This window comes from Sipha flava, unplaced genomic scaffold (genome assembly GCF_003268045.1).
Source record: "Sipha flava isolate LNK unplaced genomic scaffold, YSA_version1 39_pilon_pilon, whole genome shotgun sequence".
NCBI lineage: Eukaryota > Metazoa > Arthropoda > Insecta > Hemiptera > Aphididae > Sipha > Sipha flava.
Genome location: NW_020273107.1, coordinates 1125671 through 1149395, shown reverse-complemented (window position 1 = coordinate 1149395; position 23725 = coordinate 1125671). Strand labels below are relative to the sequence as shown.

General features: G+C 28.3%; 1 protein-coding gene across 1 annotated transcript in view; it reads left to right on the top strand.

The window, feature by feature from the left end:
• LOC112688551 overlaps nucleotides 1-23725 on the top strand; it is a 176598-nt gene that overhangs the window by 75607 nt on the left and 77266 nt on the right. The window contains exon 3 of the mRNA XM_025561807.1: nucleotides 581-643. Within this exon, the coding sequence (XP_025417592.1) occupies nucleotides 581-643 (63 nt within the window). The remainder of the gene's footprint in view (nucleotides 1-580; nucleotides 644-23725) is intronic.

Genomic DNA, 23725 nt, shown 5'->3' with positions numbered 1-23725 from the left:
AATAATAATAATAATAATAATAATAATAATAATAATAATAATAATAATATAATATAGATAATAATATAATGGTATATTGTAATATTTGTTATATTTGTAATATGGTTATAAAATTTCCCAATCATAGTGGTATTGAGTTGGTGTTTAAAATATAGAGTGTATAAATATTATTTTATTAAACTTGTATCTCACTAGTTATGAAGCTCTAATACATTTGTTATAATATAAATTTATGTAATTTTATTTCAAATTGATACTATATTTATATATTTTATTTAAAATAACACAAAAACATATAATATTCGTTGGAGAATTGTAAGATTTTTTCCACGTGTGTATTACAATCATTATACATTAAGGTTTTGTAATTCAATTTTTTTTTCAATAAATTACATTAATATTCATACTATTGGTCATTCGTTGATATTAAACCATACATTGATTTAGTATTTTTTTTTTTTTTTTTTTTATTGTAACGAATAATAGATGTTTTTATTTTGCTCTCTGCGTTAATAATGCATATAATATGGTTTTACTATTTATTTTAATTTTATTTTTAGTTATAATTTTTTTTTTTCAGCAATCATCGTATGGAGGTTCTCCGTCACCTGATCTAATGTTAAAAGAAGGAAATCTTCGACGGGTAAGTGTTTAAATATTATAAATATAATTATAATATTAATATTTAATTTTACGTTTATAATAGTTGGACATATCGATAAAATAGGAAATTATATTTATTTTTATTACCGGAATTGAATAAATATCTGGACTTATTCCTTAGATACAATTCATCTTCCGGACTGAGATCTAAGAGTACTTTTTAAGTATTATAAAATATTAATAATAATTGGTTTAACATTCTGAAACCAGAATTACATATTGTCCTTAAGTTAAAATTAAATTTAAATGAGTTACATTTTTTTTTTTATTATATGTATTAAATTTTGTGTTTTTGCTTTTTTTTTTTAACTATTCATTTATAGTTAATTTTTTATTTATTCCAGACCTTAACTTCTTTTCTATACTGTATATGATATTTTAAATTTTCAATCCCATAAACACAATATCAACTGCTCAAAATTATATGTGACAAATTACCATTCTGCATATTTTACTTTGCAAAAGATGAATTTATATATGGTTTTTTTTTATGTATTTAAAACTGCAATATGCTAGTACATTATAATTTAGTAATAAGACAAATTCAACTAAAATAATCTAATTCAGTCTGGCGATAACGTTCATCATGAACACACGCTCTTAGGCTCTCTCTGTTATCAGTGTTTTAATTACGTAAATTGCGTCTTCGTTTTCAATGTATATCATATTATGATTCATTCTGGTAAAAATCCATCTCGTACGCCTACGTCATCAAAAAGAGTATTATCCAGTACTTCTCCAAATTCTTCTCTTCACAAGGGGAAAAAGACCAAAACTTTCACCTCACCAAACCGTTTCGCTGTTCTCGTCTCAATTGACATCAACGATGACACTGTATTCGATGCGGCACCACCATCCTGCGAAGTCACTGTACCTTCATCTCTCCCTTTTGATCAGGCAGAGCCTGCAGCTCCACCAATCTACATTAGGAACATCAATAACTTTTCCGCATTCATTGATGTATTAATTAAGACCCTCAGCCCCAAGGGGTTTACATGTAAGTCCACTCTTTCGTACATTATCGTCTGTCCCAACGGTCGCATTAATTTCAACTTATTGTCAAATTATTTAATGGAAACTGACGCCAATTTCCATACTTTTCGTCCTCACGGTCAGTGTCCACTCAGGATCGTTATCAGAAACCTCCATCATTCCACTTTCAGTGCTGACTTTTCGTCCACTTTGTCGGAAGAAGGACACTTAGTGAGGAATGTCCACAATAAAAAAAAAAAATAACTGTCCTCTCCCAATATTTTTTGTCGACATCGAACCTAATGTTAATAATAAACATATCTTACAACATCACTTCATTACTAAGCACGAAAGTAGTGATTGAAAAACCGAACAATAAGACATACGGTTCGCCGCAATGTTTCAATTGTCAAGACTATGGTCACACGCAAAACTATTGTCATCATCCTTCGCGTTACGTCAAATGCGACGAGGCTCATGAGTCAGATAGCTACACCAAGGATCACTCCAGTCCAGCTAAATGCGTCAACTGTTCCGAAAATCATACGGCCAGCTTCAAGGGGTGCCAGTTCTACCAAACTATTTTAAATCGCCACAAAATCAAATTTTCCAACTCCAAAAAAAATATCACACACACAAAAAACTTATTCTCCGAGTCCCTCCCCATTGATCCCTCTCAATCCATCCCGTCATATGCTACTGCTACTTCTGGTTCAAAATCGAACATTAATCAGCTAAACTCAAATTTAAATTTAGCTCTTTCAAAATTCCTATCTGATTTAACATCCATAATAAATTCTTTTTTTTTCCGCTATATTATTAATCAATTAATTTAATTTTAATATTATTTTGTTATTAAATACACTAATATTCAGTTCTGTTTACTTCTTATCTTACACTATATTCATATTTATTATTAAATCATTATGCTCATTATTTTTAATTACTAATTCAACTATTGTATCACGTTATCTATTAATATTTTAATTGTCGAACTATAATAGTTTTTACTGAAAGTTCTTAATTAATAAAAAAAAAAAAATCTAATTAGGAAATTCCTTAGAATTTTAGTAATATTGGAAGCAATAATTTTTAAATTAATGGTTTATAAGGTATTTAACTCAAATAAGTCATAATATGAAATATTTTAAGTAATTTTTTTTATAGTTATTTTTACTTTATACATTATAATTTTGTTACTGTAAATTGCTTTGGGATTTAAAAATAAATATATTTAGGATCTTAAGTAATACTGTGAACAATTTTCAATATTTGAATATTTATAACAACGAAATTATAACGATATATTTTTGTATGATATATGATTGTAATGAACCATTTGGAATATTTTATGATTCAGTCACTGTCAGTATTTTTAATTTGAGTTTGTTTTATTAAATTGTACCCAGTTGTCTGTTGATTTAGTGTTTAGTAAAAATTTCTTTATTTGAATAATAACGTATATTCTACATAGTGCAATAAATCATTGTGTCTGTAACTATGTTGATTTATTGTACAACGTTTATGCGTTTGATAAAACTAATAGGTAGGTACAATATTTTAAATTAAGTAATATTATAATAACAGCGACTTTAGTGTGAGTCTTCAGTTATTATTTAGTTAATAATAATCATATTCAACTTATTATATTATGCATTTGTCATTTAGGGACATTGATCATTTTGTTTTGTACTGTAAATCTAAATTCGTGACATCCGTTTAAAATTTGTCAATAGAAATTCCACGTAGTGCGTGAATACCGTCACCAAATATTCTACAACACACACATATATATTTGGAATACATCTACACCACCATCTGAGTTGCGATGGAATAGGTCGAATTTTCAATTTTAATGTTTGTAGTTTGGGTATTGTTCCGCGTACTTTTTTTTTATGCTTGTTGTACTATAACGTCTGGTTTTCCCGCAGATGTGGCAGCTTCAGCGTATAATTTGTTATTGTAATGAGCATCCTCCCTGGAATATTTAAAGCAGTAAATTCATTGTCCTCCCTTGCTACTACCATCACGTCGAACGTGTAGTAATATATTATTATATATAAATATATATACCAGTTTTCGGGGAAATGTCTGTTATATTATATCACGAGCACGACCGTTGGCTATTGATCGGTTCGCCATTGATTCACAACGAAATACTCGTCTATATATATATATATATATATATATACGTATCGAATGAAGTTATAAAAAGTAGTTTAGGTGCCAATTTACTGAGCGCGGCGAGGCTATCATTGTCGTCGTCGTCGGTTACGGGGCGGTTTTAAGCGGAGAGACGAAATTTTCTGACGATAAATCAACTTCCGGAAGCGGGTCGTTTTATCGTTTGGTCGGTGAAAACTTCCCTCCGAATGATTGTAGGAATCTCGTGAAAGACGTTTTAGAACGCGGACAACTTACCACGTACTATCCGTATACCTGCTTCTGCGCGCGTGGACACGTATGTGCGTCCGTCATGTAAAAATGCACGGAGGTAGTGCTGTTGGTACGATTTAATTGCACTTGAATTTTAATCGATGCTGAAATTTGTGTTTTAAATATATTAATTAACCCTCTTGCTATACGAATCAATTTATATATAGAAACTATGGTGGCTGAGTGGTGCAATATTTCCGAACATACGTTAACAGAATAAATGTTGAATAATGACATAAAATATACCGTGTTACTTTGTTAAGGTAACTTTTATATATCCATCCGTATTGTGTTACATTATACACACGCATTCATTTTTCTGGACGAGCAGTAAAAAGCTGGGCGTTTTTTTTTTTCATTCAAAAATCAAAATGTCCGAATAGTTATTATGTTGTACAAATAAAATAATAGTTGCAAATTATTCGTCTAGTGATATGTAGGTATTACCAAAACAATATGCATTATTTTTTTCTATTTCCATGTTCGTCTATATTTAATTTTATTTTGAGTTACCTATTGATGTAATATTTTTATTTTTATAGACTGACGTCATTGTAGATACCAACCACTAAATATTTGAACATATAATATAATATCCGTATCCACATTTTATAAATGTTTATGAATTATTAGTTTTTTGATAAATCACTTATTGCCAGAATCATAAAAAACGTATGATTTAGGTATATTTGTGATCGGGATAATTTTCAAATGAATTTTGTGATATTTTGAAATGTAGAAGTGGGGATATAAAGTAATATTAAACCTATGTTACACAATGCTTGTTTACCAGCAATTAGCTAGTTTACTATATGCTAGTAAAAAAGCATTGCCTAAATTATGTTTACTAGTTAACTAATTAACCGAATTAGTTAAGCGTAGTTTACATGATGCAAGTTTACTAGCAACTAGTGAATCACTACTAGTCAGTTGTTTTAACAGCACATACTACAATAGTTATTTCATGTACACGATACTAGTAATCTATTTTATTAGCACATTGTACTATCGAGGAAATACAAGCTTACGGTTACCATAAATTTATAAGGCGAAACCGGAACAAAACAAACACAATATTGAGTAATATACTTTTTATATAGGTAACTTTTAATATATTGAGAGGACCAGTAGCGTATACACGGGGCAATGTGGAGGTCAGATCCCCCATAGGCCTTTTTTTTTAAATGTTATAAAATAAATGTTCTTAGTGCAAGGGAGTTAGAAACGTAAAAAAAAAAAAAATAATGATTTGTTTGCAAATGATTCCCCTCGCATACAAAAGTTATATATACGCCACTGAAGAGGACTATTAATGACCGGCAATATAATATTTAAAAATATTTTTGTAAAATAAAGTATATTATATATTTATACGTGTAAAATACAAATTATCTTTTTATTATATATTGATTACGATTAAAAATGTACTTTGAGATAAAATGGTCGAAATTAAAAATTAAACAATACTGCATTTCCTCTTAACGCCTAAGCCGGGACACACGGATATCCCGAAAACATATTTTGAGACACTGGACGCGAAGTCCAAAACCGATGACAATCCCGATTTTTCGGGACGTATGGCAACCCTATACAAGCTACTAGTTAAAAATAAACAACTAATTGTCCAGTTACATAATACTATTTTTACTCGCAACTGATAAAATAGCACGTTAGTTCGTCAAAAAGTTTAAATGTTTCTTTTTTAATCGCAAACTAGTTTGCTATCAAAATGGTTTACTAGCTTTTACTAGTTTTTTTTAGTTTACTAGTTTGCCAGCTTACTAACACACTAACAGACTATGCTTTTTTACTATCAAACAATGTACTAGCTTATTAGTTATTGGTAAATTATCATCGTGTAAAGCACGCCTTAAGTATTTTCTTAGCGTACTAGTTTAATATTGTAGTCGAGAGATTTATGTCAAGAACTAATGTGCTATTTTATCAGTTGCTAATAAAAATAACACCCAATAGTACAGTATGCTAATAAACTATTATTGTGTAAACTACGCTTTATCACCGAAGATTTGGTGAGATAAATATTTAATAACATTTTACAAGCAATTTGAATTTAGATTTTTCATAGAACAGTTTTAAATTTTGTACTATGTTTCTTATTAAAAATTTAACCAAATATGATAAACTAAATTCTATAAAAATGGAAATTATTTTTATTTGTATATTTTTATGGAGTATATCATCTTGTTTTATTATATGCTCTGAAGCGTTGTAACGTTATGAATCTTTTAATGTAATGATCAATAGTAAAAATGTTTATGTAAATGCGCAATAAATGTATGTACATCTGTTTTAGCAGATGTGGGTTGGTGCATCAAGAATATCAAAAGATTATGGTATGTTAAGCTGCGTAATTAGTAAGATAATTAATTAATTAATTTCACGAAGTTAATATTTAAAAAAAAAAATTTATCTCTGTAAAAATCATATGTTTGGTGACATCCGAAAATTGATTTCCAGTATATTTACAATGCTTAGACAACAAGTTGATACAACGGGGGTGAGATTATGTTATAACTTTATGCAAATATGGAAATTAACAAAATTAAAGTAATTAGTATAAGAGGCATATGGTTGTTGTCGGCGGCACAGGTGCTCGGTTTAATTCTTATGTATCCGACTTAAAAGGGTATATTTTGTGTTATATATTGGGTTTTACGTTGGTTGGGGCTGGGAAGTTGTAAAATAGTTGATTAGACGGCCTATATTCAGGTAGACTACATAGTAAATTACCATGTGTTTATTAAACACAAATCGTTAACTGGGTTTAATGAATTCTAGCGATTGCAATTATTTATTTATGATCAAATTTCGTTGATTGTATTATAAGTAATCGCCAATCTTGTTAGATATTTATTATTGATTTTATGCATGTGTAAGTATACATCGTATTGTAATAATTGTATGTATAAATTATACGCCTAAATGGAATATCATGCAACTGAAATACTATACACCATGGATTCAGTTCGATTTCATATTTCCGCTTGAACTATTTTACAGTATCATATTTTTGTTTACTATTAACATAATATGTGAAAAGTGACACGATATTTTGATTAATAAAAGTTGATGAGATGTTTGTTTGACTAGACATTTTCGAAAAGAGTAAATTAATAAAAGCTTTTTAGGATGAATTAGTAAACTAATACTTATTGAATTTATAAATTATATTGGCCATGTACTCATATTTTTGTGTTCAGTATGTTTATTTATATCTTTTCTACACATATGTATATTTTTTTTCGACGGAAATAATGATTATAATATCATGAAGGGATCCAATATTTTTTAGTTATAATATGTAAGAATTAGTACATTTTGTTCTTAAATTAGGGAATCCATTATTTTACAAATTGTGACATATATGTATTAAAATTATTTTTAGTTACATTATTTTTAATTGTTTATGGATCATTTTATAGCGTACTTTATCAGATAAAAAAATTAAAAAGGTATAATAAAAGTGAAGTAAAAAAAACATTTTCTTTCTTTGAAAACTAGCTAACTTTTTTTTTTTTACAAGAAATATACAACGATACATACAATTATCATAATAAGTATATATGATATTAAATATATATAGATACAAAAAATATATGCGTTTAAGTGAGCAAGGAGCCACTCATTAGTGGCACTTAACTTTGAACTTTTTGTAGGATTAAATTAAATGGTTATTATTGGTTAGATATGTTATATAACTATGCACTACGATCTGATGGTACTTTTTAGATTTAAATTTAATTTCTACAAAAAATGGTTGGTTAATGCAGCTAGTTGATTTTGAAGGCAGTAGCTGCTTAAAAAATTGCGTCAATTGGTATATGATACGAACAATTTGGGCGAGTTAAAGGGACACTAATTTTATCATAAAATGGAGGTAACAAAAATGTGTGCGTACAGTTTGGCTATTCACGCGTGACTACCTAACTAACTATTAATATTTGTCATTTATATTTAAATCGATTGGAATATTTTTTATTTTATAAAATATGTGTATATTATGGCAATTTGGCATGTTATATACATGTATATTTATTAAGTCCTACATTTATTGAATATTAATGAATAATCTATACATTATTATCGTATACATTTCAACCTGAACAATGTACTAATAACAATATGTTTTTTTTTAAACGTAGTTATAAATATAAAGCAAGCTTGTGTAATTATGTTGTAATAAAGCTACATTTTTTTGTCGTAATCGGAATGGATTTTTTTTTAGTTTAAAATAATTTGTACATACTGAAAATTGATCAAAGTAAAATAGAAATAAAGAAAATTCTTTGTAAAACGTATTTTCATAAACCATTAAAGATTTTAACAAAGTCTGTCAGATATAAAATATTTTTTCTACTTTTGTAATTAGTATTTTTGAACTGTAAATCCAGTATCAGTAAAGTACTGTAGTTCTTTGCATTTTTTAAAAATGCTAATATTATTTTAATGTGTTGTAAATATAATTTATTATGTTAGCTCAAATATACGTCATACTTCCATTTTAGTAAATATTTTCTCGTTTTTGAAACATATAGTAGATATAAACATATATAGATTTTTATCATAAGAAATTTTTAGTACATTTTAGTACAATTACGTATTATTCTCAGTTTTTTTCATGAATATAATACATAACTATTTATTCCTTTTATATTTTTATTTTGAGTAGTGATAAAGGCTGATTGATTGGCAGTGACAGGATATGGCATTGACATTTTGGTTTTTACTATACACATACTATAGTATACTACTCGTATATGTGAGAGCACAGTATCCATGCACTACATGCACATGTGTATTAAAACTCTATTGTTTTGTGGGACTGCGGGAGAAATAAGAAGGAAATAGCTGTGAAATTTTAAACTTCACCATTAATCAAGTGTACAGGGGAAAAAAAAGGAAGGAAAAAATTTGTGTCTATACTTTCTCTTCCTTTTTTTTTTAGTATTTTGGTCAGTATTCATCACCGACAGTCAACTTTGTCCTATGGTTTTATTATTAGTAGTGATTCATTACGGGATGCTTAATTTGACCGTTAGCTTGATGTCTTCAGATTATGTTTGCTTCAAGTAGGGAAATCGGTAAACTTTTTTCTGAATATGCTTTTTGAAACTTTTGCATCAACTCTTAATAACATTTTTTTATGTGAAAATATCTGATTTTTCGTTTTTTATGGAAGTACTTATATTTTAGGATGCTTTTTTAAAATTAATTTCGCCCATAATAATAATATTTACTAAGTTAATATTTAGTATACTTCTTCTTAGGTGCATATAAAAATATGATAATATTATAGGGAGTGTGTTGGTTGAGCAGTATAAGTCTCCAGTGGTTTCACTTTTCAGACGGGACCATTATTATATTAGAAAAAAATCGACCTTCTCCTAAATGTAATTTTTGCATATTACTCGTACATACAACTAATATCTATTGCACAACATAATACTTCCGTGGGGTTAATTTCCTTAGTTCCTGAAGCACACATTAAAAAAAAAAAAAAAATTGTTGTAATGCTAGGTACAAATAGACGATATCTGACCTTAATTAAATTTCTGCGAACTGAAAAATATTTTACTACAATACACTAAACCTACAATTTTTTAGTCAATGAAAAACATATGCATACGCCCATTTGTTTAACTAGTATTCATCTGATTGGCTTAACCAACATTGATATTCACTTTACATATTGTCAGGTTATCACTATGTTAATACATCTCTTCTCTGATGGACAAATTTATTCAATTAGAATTAGTCGATTTACGACTTAACAACATGGAGTATTATTCCAGCTTATACGTAATATGTATACCTGAATATATATATGTTTAAAAATGATTCCGTCCATAAATGGATATCTGTTTCGTAAATGCGATTATACTTGATGCTAAATTATTTATAATTTTTACCTCTCACCTATTCAACCTGCATGTAGATAATTTAGTTTGTAGATTCTGAAACTGCACTTTATTGCACTTAATAATTTACCATACAATAATATTGATCGTAGATAATATAGTTTTTGCGGCAATATATTTATATTTTTCTTTCATTTTAAATGCATTTATTGTCTTTTGTTCTATGTGCAACTTGCAACAATTTGTTGTGTAACAAATTATTGTTTTTTTTTTATTTCTTTAAAGAAAATAAATATAATAAAATTTAATAAATGTTGATATTGAGTCTCAGGAATTTAAGCTATTTTCAAAAGTTTACATTATAAAAGTATCTGATGTGTCATAGACTTAGATCGTATTTGTTTTAAATTATGTTAACCTTTTGTGTAAAATTAATTTTGAATTGTTGGTATTTATACATCAATAATATTATATAATACATAACAGAATACATTAATAAATACCAAATGTTCTGTTTATAAACTACATTATAACTGTTTGGATATAATAAGATAAAATTCTTTATTGATGTGAATTGTTGGGAATGTTGGGAAAATATTATAAAAATCGATAATAATTAAAATCATCAAACTAGTGGCCATTTTGTTACATACATTAGGTACTTATGTTACATGTTTTATAATTATTTCTATATTTGATATATATGGTACATTTTATTATATATTATTAAATTTGACAAAATTTTTATTTTTTAATGAAATAATAATACATTAGTTTCATGATATCAAAAATATAATTTATAATTTAGATATATTTTAAGGTTACGAAAAAAACTATGTTAACCATAATTTTACTCTACCTGAAGTCTTAACCATAAGTTCATAAGCACTAGTTAATTACGGCGCTAAGACCAATCTTGATATTAAAACATGTTTTTCAGTGAAAATAAAACACTGTTATCTACCATTATATACACATTGGTTGACTACATTTGTTTTTTATTAGATTTAAATTTCTTTTTTAATAAATTGTCTATCAGTTGTGTAATAAAAATTTCCTTAAAAAACTTTTTGTCCATTAACAAAATCAATAATTAAATAGTAACAGTAATAGTAATTACTGAAAAAACTGCCAACTCTGTAAATACTTTGCTTTTTATTATGTATGGATATTATCCATGCATAATAAAAAGCAAATAATGGATATAAATATTAGAAATCACAAAACCTTTAAAATAAAAACTTAAATATAATTTAAAATTAAAGAAACGTATGTACGAGTATGTAATTTATAAAAAATGTCATAACATTAGAGAAATCACATTTTATTATAATTTAATATATACTATTCTTGTATGTAATATTAGAGTAGGTATTTTTTGTCAATCATAGGAGTCTTAAAGATTGTATAAAATTTTTTATAACAGTGATATACTGTTGAGAAACTATCGAAAGGAAAACAATTCCGTGTTTTATTTTAATATTAGTATACTGCCTATTTGAGATTCTTTTTTATTAAACTCCCAGTATTTATCTGGTGATGATTAGCACAGAGTTTAAATACTGTCAATATCCTATTTGTATAAAAGTTATCCCTGTCAACTACAGCGTTATTTCATTCTGTCTGAGTGAGGAAGACATTTGAATAAACATGGATGCTACCATAAACCTAATGGAATTTTTTTTTTTTTACTCTTAATTATTATCTGACTGTAGTCAAATGATTTTATGGAAAATGAAGTCGAGTTTCATAGAGTTTTGTATTTATATTTCTGTTTCATTTTCTTCAAATAAATATTGAGCCTTTCTGAAAATAATAAAGATTTATTTTTGATTTGGAATGTAATTTTATATGGAGTACAACACGATAAGAAAATCGTAATAAAAATATTCAAAATCTTCAAAAATTTGACAACGTCAATGAAATATAAGGCTCGTATTTTTTAATGAGCAATGATAATTAACAAAGATATTTATGGTATTCAAACACTCGAATTATTTTTAGTTCGTTTTTAGGTTTGTGCTATCGTAACTTAATCATACTTTTATCTACTACATAAATATAATATAATAATTGTATTTAATGTATAATAGATCATAATACATCATAATTAAATGAATAATGGCTGTATTGAGCCATATAAACTATTTAATGTTGTAATATCCAGAAACTATCAGTTCAATTCAAAGTTTCAACTTTTATTTATAATTTACAATGATAGTTTTTATTGGCACTTATAGCTAGAAATATATTTAAAACTGAATTGTATTTTTTATGTTACATATTTTTATTTTAAATTAATTATTTTTTCAAGTGATAAAAAATATTTTAATATCCTTTTGATGACCAAGTATTAAATTGTAGTATTTTCCAAACAATTTCTTATTGAAAATTGTGTATTATGTATATTTTTATTCATTGTTTTTCAGCTGATTTTCTTTAAATTAATGTGAACATATAAATTATGTTAATACCTACTTAAAATATATGCCATATAAAATTCATTTTAACGGTTCTTCATCAATGATTTGATGTTATATAATAATAATTTATTCCTTAAAAAATAACATTTTTTTATATGGAAATACTATATTTAATAAAACGTTTAGAATGTTCAGATGTATAGGGTTAACTTAGAGAAATAAATTCTATATTTAATAAATGATACGTGAGAGCATGTCATTAATATATAGAAGTGAAATAAATATTATATATGACGGTAATGGTTAGAGTAGTACGTCTTCTATAAAATAATGAAAATACTCATGTGAAATTATTTATTATTTGTAGAATTAATGTAGGTTTTTGGGTTATTATTATATTTAATATATTCATAAAAAATATGATAGTGTGTTCGGTAAAGAGTATAGAACATGGTTAAACATTATCCTATTATCATATGAAATATTAGGATTAACGCAAATTAGTTATAATTAATGGAATAATAGTAATGATTTTGTTGTGTATTATAAAATTATGAACATTTTCTTAAAATTCGTGGTTTTCTTTTCGGTTAAGTCATAGTAGCGTCCAACCCTATTGATAGGTGCTACACAAAGTGGATAAGGGGAGAGTTTAAAATATAAGTTAAAATAATAAACTCGAGACATGGTAATTATTATAATTTTCTAATATTAATAACGGTAATTTTGTATTATTCACGCTTCATATTATGTATGTGATATTATTAGTGTAATACCTGTAATATTAACGAATAAATAAATAAAAAAAAAAAAAATTTTAAATGTTGAGATTCTCGGGAAGGGGGTGGATATAATAATAACTTGCTAAACCTGAAAAATACGTTCGGGGCGCCGCTGTTAAAGCATAATGCCCATACGTATACTATAGAGTTCCGCGCATTTTAGTCGAACAATATCTGTATAGAATTTATGAATTCTTCGAGCCAATATTGTTCGCGCACGCGAGTGTACATTATCGAACGGTGCATTGTTCTATGTCGGGACCGCGAAACGTGTGCATATGGATATTTTACGGCTTCGCGCCACCGGCGTTTGCTGTGCGTCGCCTAGAAAACTCTGTGGACTCGCCGACCGCGACGGGAACAAGCGCCCGAGAAACGGGATTCCCGTACGGCGACCGCGTAAGCCACGGTCTCGCGTCGTGGACGTCGTGTGCCGGACGCGCGAGTTGTGCATCGCGAGTTGGGCGAAAGTTGCTGTTGCGTATTGTTGGTGTGCTCGTGGGAGACGCGGTCGACCGAGATTAGTCGCGGTCCGCCGAAAGGGTGTTGATCTTTTGATTTACGAGATGTTTTATGCGTTTTATGTGTACAGGCGCGTGCGATTGTCCGCGGTGAAGGGGAATACGATTGTGTGCACGCCGACCGCATGGAAAACCGTTTTTCCGACCGCCTTTCCAGCAACTCCGGAGAGAGTTGAGAGGACGATGTGCTTGCGGCCGTTCGTCGTTCCTATTGTTATCAATATTATTTTCATAATTTTACCTTTTTACAGAACACGCGAGCGTGTGCGGTCTTTCTTGAAAACGCTTACACCTTCACGTCCGTCCGGGACAGTCCGTCCGTCAGCTGTCCGGTCCGCCAAATCGTCGTCCGGTGCACACACAGCACCCCCTTCCCCGGCAACGTGCGTCGTTGCATGTGCCCCCTCCGATCGCGCCGCCGCCGCCATCAACGCCGCCGGGGGGATGGCCGTCGGTGGGGGCGGCCCGGGGACCTTTTAGTTTGTTTCGGAAACGCCGCGCGCACGGTCGTGCCATCAGTCCGTCCGCCCGTTCGCGCCGCCGTCGTGATTCTCGCAGCAGTGTAGTGGTAGTGGTGAAAAAGTTCGGCCGTCGGTTTCCGTCCGTCGTCTCGCCCGTTCCGGCCCCTTCAACACCGTCATGAAATTATTAATTAATTATTTATCGAGGTTTGTACACACCGCCACCGATGTCTCGGTGCGAAAATTTATTTTTCAAGTTTTTCGATTCGCAACCCTCTTCCCCTCCTCTCGCTCTCTCTCTCTCTCTCTCTCGCTTAGCGAGATCGTTAGAAAGCAGTGCGAAAGCCGTATGCGCTCTTGTTCGTCACCACGTTTGTCAGACTACCCCCTCGTCCGCATGGTACCATTATAGCGATCGTTCGATTTCGCGGTACTTAAAACGAAATAATATTATCTGTTTAATCATTCAAAACCGAGAGTAATCATATTTTATGATAATATTCTATTGGTCGTAGATTTAAACTACTAAGGAAATTAAAGTAGAAAAAGGTTGGGAAAATACTAATTTTCGTTAATTTTTTATGAATTTGAAGTTTTGATTGCTATTCACGTTTATTGTTGTTCTGCGTTATTTTTATATAGTAAATCAAATTTTTACAGGTAAAATTTCAAATACCGTTAATATTATTTTTAAACAGTTTGATGAAATTGATCTAATGAAAAAGTAAACTCTACTATAATAGAAATTAATACGTTTTGAATTATGAACTAGAAGTTACTTTTGTATTTTCCTTTTATTTGTTAACCATATTAATTTTTTTAATTTCATATTGAAAGTATCAAAAATCAGTTTTCATATTTTAATACACAGTGTAAATAACATACAATTACATACTTAAGCATGATTAAATGTATAAAACACGTACACTTGTTAATCATTTTAATTTTCAAGGATTTTAGATTTGTTAGGGCTTTTGAAATCTCTTTTGTCTTGAGTTACAGACTTTTTTCATATACTTTTAAATATTTTTATCATATAGAACTTTTTAAATCTGTACTAAGTACAGGATTAAACATGCTTAATACATTTAAATACTCTACATTGCAAGCCTTAAATAAAGAGCTTTACCTGTTGTTTTAATATATTTCAATTAAAATATAATTTTTTCCAAAAAATTGGCAACCTTCATTTTATGTTTGTTTTGTATTATGCAACTAAATCTGTTGCATGCTTGGAATTTAGTTTCTTTCGGAATTGTTACATTTTATATTTTCCTAGAAACTTGTTTTTAAATACGTGACAGTTTATCGCTGTGCTTTGTGTTATTTATTTTTAACCAAAACATAACGTCGGAATTTTTTTTTATATAAATATTTATTTTTTTGTGGAAGGTTTATGGAACCATGTGATTATACCCACTTACTCTCGTGTTCTGTTATGTTTAATGATATTCATTATTATTATTTTTTTTTAAGAGTTAAAAATACAGTATTTAGATTTATTTTTTTAGTGATTAAATTATTGTCAAGTTGTTAGAAATCAAACCATAAACAATTACAATAAAAAAAGAAATCACTTAATCGTTTTATAGTTTTAGAATAATTTGTGTTTGGATCCCACTACTCATAATTTACTCATAAAAGTCTTACGTAATGACGATAATTTAGATTCTGTGACCTCTTAATCCATCACATAGACTTTCAAAAAATACATGTATATTATGTTCATTAATCTTGTAGGCTACTACATGTACCTAACTTCACTTCGATCATCTAAATGTCAAAAATTAATGTTTTTGCGCGATATAGTACTCGAAATACATTCAACAATATATCTAATATACACTATATACCTCAACCAAACACTCCCTTTCTTTTATTTTGAGAATTTGGGTATACTTTGGAATTTTAAGTTGTTAAAAGAAAAAAAATAAATTAACAGAAATCCTTTTTGTGAATTGCGAATTTACTTTATTATGTACTTATTCACTTTAGTATTTCGTTGAAACAATTATATTTTTCAATTAAAAACTTTTAAATTGAAAAAAAGAATTTTTCTTCTCATGTTGTATCGTTCTTATTTGCATTCGTAACATTTTTTTCAATGATAATTTGTTTTTATACCGGTTCAATATTCGGCTTACATCAAGTGACTATAACCGTTTATACCTAAGAATTTTCATTTAATTTTAATTGAATTATATACTACATCACTATTGGTTTTTTCCATAAACATATTATTATACAATATGTTTTTTAATAACTTCATTATAAAATTACTTAAATATATATTTTTTTCGATAATACTATTTTATGGATTCAACAAATTTATTTAAATTAAATTAAAATTTTTTGAGACTTTTTATAACAATAAGTTGATATGTATACTTTATAAAAATATTTCGAAGTGATAAGGTTTTTATGTTTGATTATGTGCATGTGGTATAATATTACATTTTTTTTATCATTTAAAAGTTATTATTTTTAAATTTTTATTCTTTTCATACGAGATGAAAATCATTTTTTTTTTATAGTATTTTTACTATAATAATATGTAATGTATTTATTTTGTATATTTTGTATAATGTTCTAAACATTAAATACTGTTTTATGTTGTATTTTAATTTTTAATGAGTTTGTATTTTTAGTTTTTAAAGAAATTAACTGAGGTTTTAAAATTTAATTTCACAGTTCAAAATGTATACCATGATTCACATTAAAATTTGATATTTTAAGGCTCATTAAGTTTTTGGTTTTTTAATGATTATACTAATGGCAACATGCAGATATTAAATAGTATTTTTTTTTCTAATGTATTATATTTATAATCAAATAATAGTAAAATGCAAATATATAATTATTATTTTGTTTTTTTAAGAGTGTAATGAAAATAAATATTTGCAACTTTGCTCTGTAATTACAATTGTAAATGGGTCAATAACTATTATAAATACTAGTTAAATTTATGATTTTTAGTAAATTAATATATCATATATAATATCAAAAATGTATATATGCTATTCTTAATTTTTAATTATGTTAAAAATTATTATTTTTCTTGAGCAATTTATCTGGGTGAAAAAAAATAGAGTTTATATGAATCCAGTAGTTTTTTCTATAATAATAGTTTTCTTAAATGTAGCAATACTGTATTATAATATTTAAATATATTTAGGGTTATAATAAATAAATAATATAACTGTATTTATCTCGGGTTTTATATTGTTATTTTTCAAATCGATTTTGTTGAATTAAAGGGTGGATTAATATTTAACTATTAACGTGTTAATAAAGTGTTTGAATAAAATATATTTTCAGTTATTGTATTCGTTAACAGTAAAACAGTAAAATTACTGTGGACTACCTTTAAAAGTTTGAAAATAACTTTAATATGTCAATATTAATATTTTTGATTTATTTGTATTTTATATAACCGTATCAATAATAGTTTGAAGAACCCAAAAGTAATGCAATGGTATAAACCTATTTTTCAATATTCAATTCGTTTCACAACTACATCAAAACTTGCTTTAGGTAAAGTGAGTAGTGAGTGTAAGCCAGTTACCTCATTTAAGCCCATTCACACGGTTTTTTCAAAAGTTACTAAATTTCAGAATCAAATGGACAGTATCTTTATTACATTATCTTATAAACGTGTACTGTAATAAAAGTTTGCAATATTCTAACCATTTAATATCTAATATCATAACTGTATACTTCACAAATAATAATCCGTATTCAACTACACGATAGTTATAAATTATAACACTTGTGGTTTAACTTAATTTATTTTTAATTTTATTCATAGAACAAATAATGTATACTAAAATATATTTATAAGTTCGTACCAAGTAAACACGAGTTATAAATTGAAGAATTGACACGTATCACAAATGTTATACTATGTCAATGTTTATTCTATGCATTATACAAATATAGTATATTCGATTAAAACGTGACCAGAAGAATAAACAAAGCAGGTATATTTGAGTTTCATAATTATGCATGAACCGATCATAAACTGGATACATAATTTATTTAGTATATTTTATATTGTCTTTTTAAAGATAAGAAAATTCTGAAAAATAGTTTGCTAAATTATTTTGAATTTGAATTATTTATTAAATAACAGTTTTAAAATATAAAAATATACTTAAAATTATTACTTATTACCCGTATTTTAATATTTTTAATTTTTAGTTCTAATTATGACTTCAATACATTTTAAAAATATTGTTAAAATATATTTTATTTTAACCGTTGGACCTACAAGTAAAAATAATTTTAAATTTTGCCTTTTTTATGACTCTGCATTCGTCTACAAAGAGTTTTACTGTATAGGTTAGAAACATTTTTTTAATATTTTTTCGCAATTATTAAATGTCCGAATTTCTTATTTTTATTGTGTGCATAATACACTGTTAACTATTAAAGAAATTAATTATATCTTAACTGTTTTTCCATTCTTTCACTCTATTCTCTCTCTTATTATTTCACTCTCTTCCTTTTTCACTCAATCTTTTAAGACACCTAGATAGTATTCATATAACGTAGTAATTATTAATTTGTTTGATCAATTAGAATATAGACATATGTTATGTGGTGAAAATTATACATTTATATGTATACACTCTATGTTCATTAATTCAATATAATGAGACTGAAAATAAAAACGTCGGCTTAAAATAATTTATACAAAAGAAAAAAAATTACAGATAAATAAGCGTTGAATAAGTAGAAAACTAATTTTCTATGCACGAATAATCTCATGAAGACACTTTAAAAAAAAAAAAAAATAAATTACTCTCGTTATATTTATATACATATGATTTCATCTGAAAATTGATCTATAACCCAATAAACCGTATGCGTATACATAATTCCCTTATATATTTTTATTTTTCCCGAATAGAATTTCTTTCTCCATGTCTCTCTCTCTTTATATATTTTTTAAATATATATATATATATATATAACTATATTGATGTCCTTCGTTTTTATTATATACTGATACAAGTTTTTTCGATTAAATATTATATCTGATAGGTATACTCTCATGAACGTATATTAACATTATAAATTAAACCACGAATACCCTGGATTGTAGTGGGCTATTGCCTGGCCGCGGATGTAGACAGAAATGTTTAAATGCTATGGGCACTGGGAAGTATATGGGTAGGGGTGGAAAACGAATAATTTATGTTGGACAGGTCGGTTTTGTATATGCACAGAGCTAGGAAGGGACCGTTTTCAATTAAAATACTCGTTTTGAGAGAAAGTCCGTGAACGGTAGTGGTAGGAGGGAGAATATCTCTACGGTTTTTGCACGCACATGCCATTTTTTGCATTTTCAATTCTGACTTTCAAGTCTGTTGTATTATATCCAAGGCTATATGATTAAATTTTGAAATTCTAATCGGTTATCTCAAAGTCAATTCTGAAAATACCTTTTACGTGTTAAACCGTTTCAACGCATACCTTGTCGTGAATATTATGGGAAGTCCGTTATTCCGTTGAATATTAATATTTTACAAATACTGTAATCGTTGAAGGGTTATTCTAATTTGATATGCTGTTAATTTACAAGTCGAAAAATTACTTATTAACACGTTTTTTACTATAAAAGTTGTAATTATTCTTTTTTGAACGTTTTTAAAATATTCATCGAGTAAAACTTGAAAAAGAGTGCTGATGTATATATTAAAGTTGTTTACTATTTATATAAGATAGTTGTTTTAATATGATTGTTAGTTTATGGTCTAAAAATATGTACCCATTATTCAACTACAATAAATTAAAATTTATTTTAATATTATGTATATATGAAATTTCAAAGTAAAGTTTAATTTGCATACTACATTGAAGTATAAAAGATAAACTATTTTAAGATTTCGCATCAACTTCGAATTATATTTTCATTTATGTTTTATAATAGCATTAAGTTTTATTTTGTATAATTTATAGCAATAATATATAATTTATACCATCATCATGTTATCCAGTTTTCGTAAATTATTTTGGTTATTAAAATTTGTGGTTTTGGTTTCTAACAATATCATCAAACTACTAAATTGAATATAATAACAAAAATCTACTTTAACTTTTTCTTTGGTTGGATAAGGCTTATTATTTTCAAATGGTTGGATGGATAGAATAGTTCCATTAAGTTTCGATTCAAAATATTTCAAATGTACATAATATTTTAGTTTAAAGTTTATTATTCGGTAACATTGAACTTAATTAAATAGATATTAATTTAATAGTGTGATATTTTGAGCCGTAATAAAAACTAAAGATTTGGAAGTTAAACTCAGTGTACAGAAAGAAACCATCCGTTAATTAATTCTTAAATAATTTGAACTAAAATTGTAAATTGTATTATATTAAAACCAAAAACTGTTTGGCTAATGTCAAAATAATCTGACCCATGTCGACACTATGCTTTTCACCTAATATGGTACGATATTCCCACTTTTTACCATTCGCTGTGCGACTGAAAACTAGTTAAGTTATTTCTGAAATTGCAAATGAGGTTTCAATATGAAAATCACTACAGTAAGTTACAGAGCACAATTTGATTATGATTGTGTTCGTATTACAGTTTGTATCATATGTAATGATATCTAATGATTTCGTATAGTTTTCAAAGTATAATGTCATAAAATATAAATCGAATTAAAGTTGCATTATTCGATAAGAATAATGTCTGGGCTTAAAATATATACGATACTGTTAATCATATGTATATATATATATTACAGTAAATTATGTTATACATAAAATTGACGATATTTTCTAGTAAATAACAAGTTACCAAACAAACCAGTAACTATCGTAGTTTATTATTTTTGAGGTTTGATTATTGTTAATGTCTACATATATTGAAAAATGTAGTTATTGTAATGGTTGTAAGTATACGAGATCTGAACTTGTGTAATGCAAAGAAATTTTGATCGATTTAAAAACTCCTCTCAAATCTTCTGGAAAAAAAGAGAATATTTATAATTATTTCTGGCATTTATTATTCATAAATACGAATATTTATTAATTTTTATTACACGAATCATCATTTACGGTAAAACGTTTTATTAGCGACTCCTGTACTTCCGATCAGTTCACGTGTCGTTGAAGAAACTAACCGATATAACTAATAAGCCGATTAGAAGTAAAAAAATCGATGTAAAATCTCAACACCCCCACCACCGATGACGGACAATCCTCCTGTCGTAGTAGATCGCGACATGAGGCTCGAGGGTTGCGAATGTATTCTGTCTTTTGTCTCCTGCGTCATCGACGCTTGAATACAGTGTTGATTTACGTTTGCCTCTCAGGATGTTTTCCCCGTGGAAATTCTCGAACAGTGCGCGTGCTTCAGGTCCGTGATGGCGGTGTCCTTTGCCGCCGCCGCCGTCTAATCGGTGGACACCGTGACCCGTACCACCATTGTCTCGTTCGGTTACTGGCGCTGCCGCCGTCACTGCCGCCACCACGAGCGTTCAGCCGATCACACGGTCCTTCACCCTTGGGGTCATGGTGGCGATGGCCATGTATTTCTACGCCAGTCGGTTGACGGCCACAGCGGCCAAGACACCGGCACCGTTCGCAAACAACACCAGTAACAGTGGCTCGTCAAGCAATACCGTCGGCAAACGTCAAGCACCACCGACGACGACGACTGCGGCTACCGGCCAAAAGCAATCGATCTCTAGCGAAAAGGTCAGTGCGGGGCATAGATCATTGGATCGATGAAGCATAGCGATAGGGCTCAACGTGTTACCGCTGTCAGGGCCGGTGACCTTGGGTGCTTGCTGTAAAGCAGGCACCTCAATGATATAATGTTAAAATCGAAAACTTACAGGAACATAATTCTAATAATCCATCCTTTATTTTGACTATTATTTTTTGTGGTAGATATATAATAATTTAGCCTGTAGATATTAAATTATTATTTTTGTCAGTCACCGTTCGTGATCGCTATTTATTTAGATTTATACATTTATAACATCCAGTAAAGATTTAAAATGAAACCACTACTAATTATATGAGGAAGGGTTTAAATTCGTTTATTCACCCAGAGCGCCAATTACTCTACTGCCGGCACTGGCAGCAGTCGTACCCCGTCTATGACATACGCGTGCTGATGACTCGAGGAACCATGTTGGCGTAACTCTTCATTTTCCGATTGGGCATATCGGACGGATTTCAAGCCTTAGGCACCGTATAAGCACAATGTTTGAAACAAATCAATTCAACGCGTATATCATGATATATGTTGATTAGACCATAATTATAATGGTCGTTAAGGTCGACTTTTGTTTTACCAGATCGTTGTGTTGTATATTTTACATCGACCTGATTATATTTGGCTCTGACCATATTTTTCGGTTTTTTACGGAAAGAAAATATTTTTATTGTTATCGTTTAAAAGTCATATTAGTATTTTTAAACTTTAAGGAAACCTTTTAAGACCGTTAAGGTATAACGATTTTTATTTGATAAATCTGTATAAAGACTGTTTTATGAATTATTTTCAATAATGTATAGCTTATTTTATAGTTAAATAACTTAAAAATACTACATTTACATCTCTCTGGTAACTTTAGAACAGTATTTAATCATATTGTTATTTAAAAAACTTTAGAATCGTGCGAGAAATTATCAAAATTCCATAAGCTGAATACCACAAATTCTTATTAAAATTCCAAACTAATTAATAAGTTATTTAATTTTTTTATCGTGTTTTACTCTAAACTAATATTGATGTCCTTGTACAAAGTAAATAACAACAAATATCACATTAATTTTATTTATTTAATTTTATTGTTATTTTTATTAATTTGAAAATTGTAATTTAAAATTTAAATATTTAGATTTAAATAAAATTATGATTTTTTTACTTTCATAAATATCAAATAATAAGTATGTAAAGAAATGAATGAATAATAAAAATATACGCTAAAAATTTGACTCCTAATTTAGTTTTAGAATTGAGGTGGTACGCATATTGATTATAAAAGTGTCTGGTTGATAAAAAGGTTGGAAACCCTTGCACTACAGTATGGATGTATTAATGCTATGGTATTAGTTTATCATAAACTATTATTTTTTTTTATCATCAGAGTTTGACAACATACAGCTTTTTTACTGTGAAATAATCTGTCTTCTGGCTACAACTCGTTTGCGCAAAAATGCACAACTCGATTGCACACAAATATTTTGGCTACCTGTGACGAAAATCCTTAGTGTCAGAACTCGTTTGCTTATTATCGTTGATTATTATCTCCTCATGATTATGAAAGTTGGTTACTTTTATTATTTTGTTTGATTTATTAACAATAACACTCGCAGGACATTCAGGACATTTTTTATTAGTGCATCAGAAATTTGAATACCCTCTCATTAAAACACGATATTCACTAGATTTATAATTATCAATATGAAAACATCGTTTTCCACACCTAGATTCAAAAATATTAGAAATTTCTACGCCATATTAAAGTTTACGTAGTCAACACACTCAGAGCATGATTTAGAATTTTTTAGACCCGGGACAAAAAGAAAAAGTTGGCCTATTTTTATGAATTATAA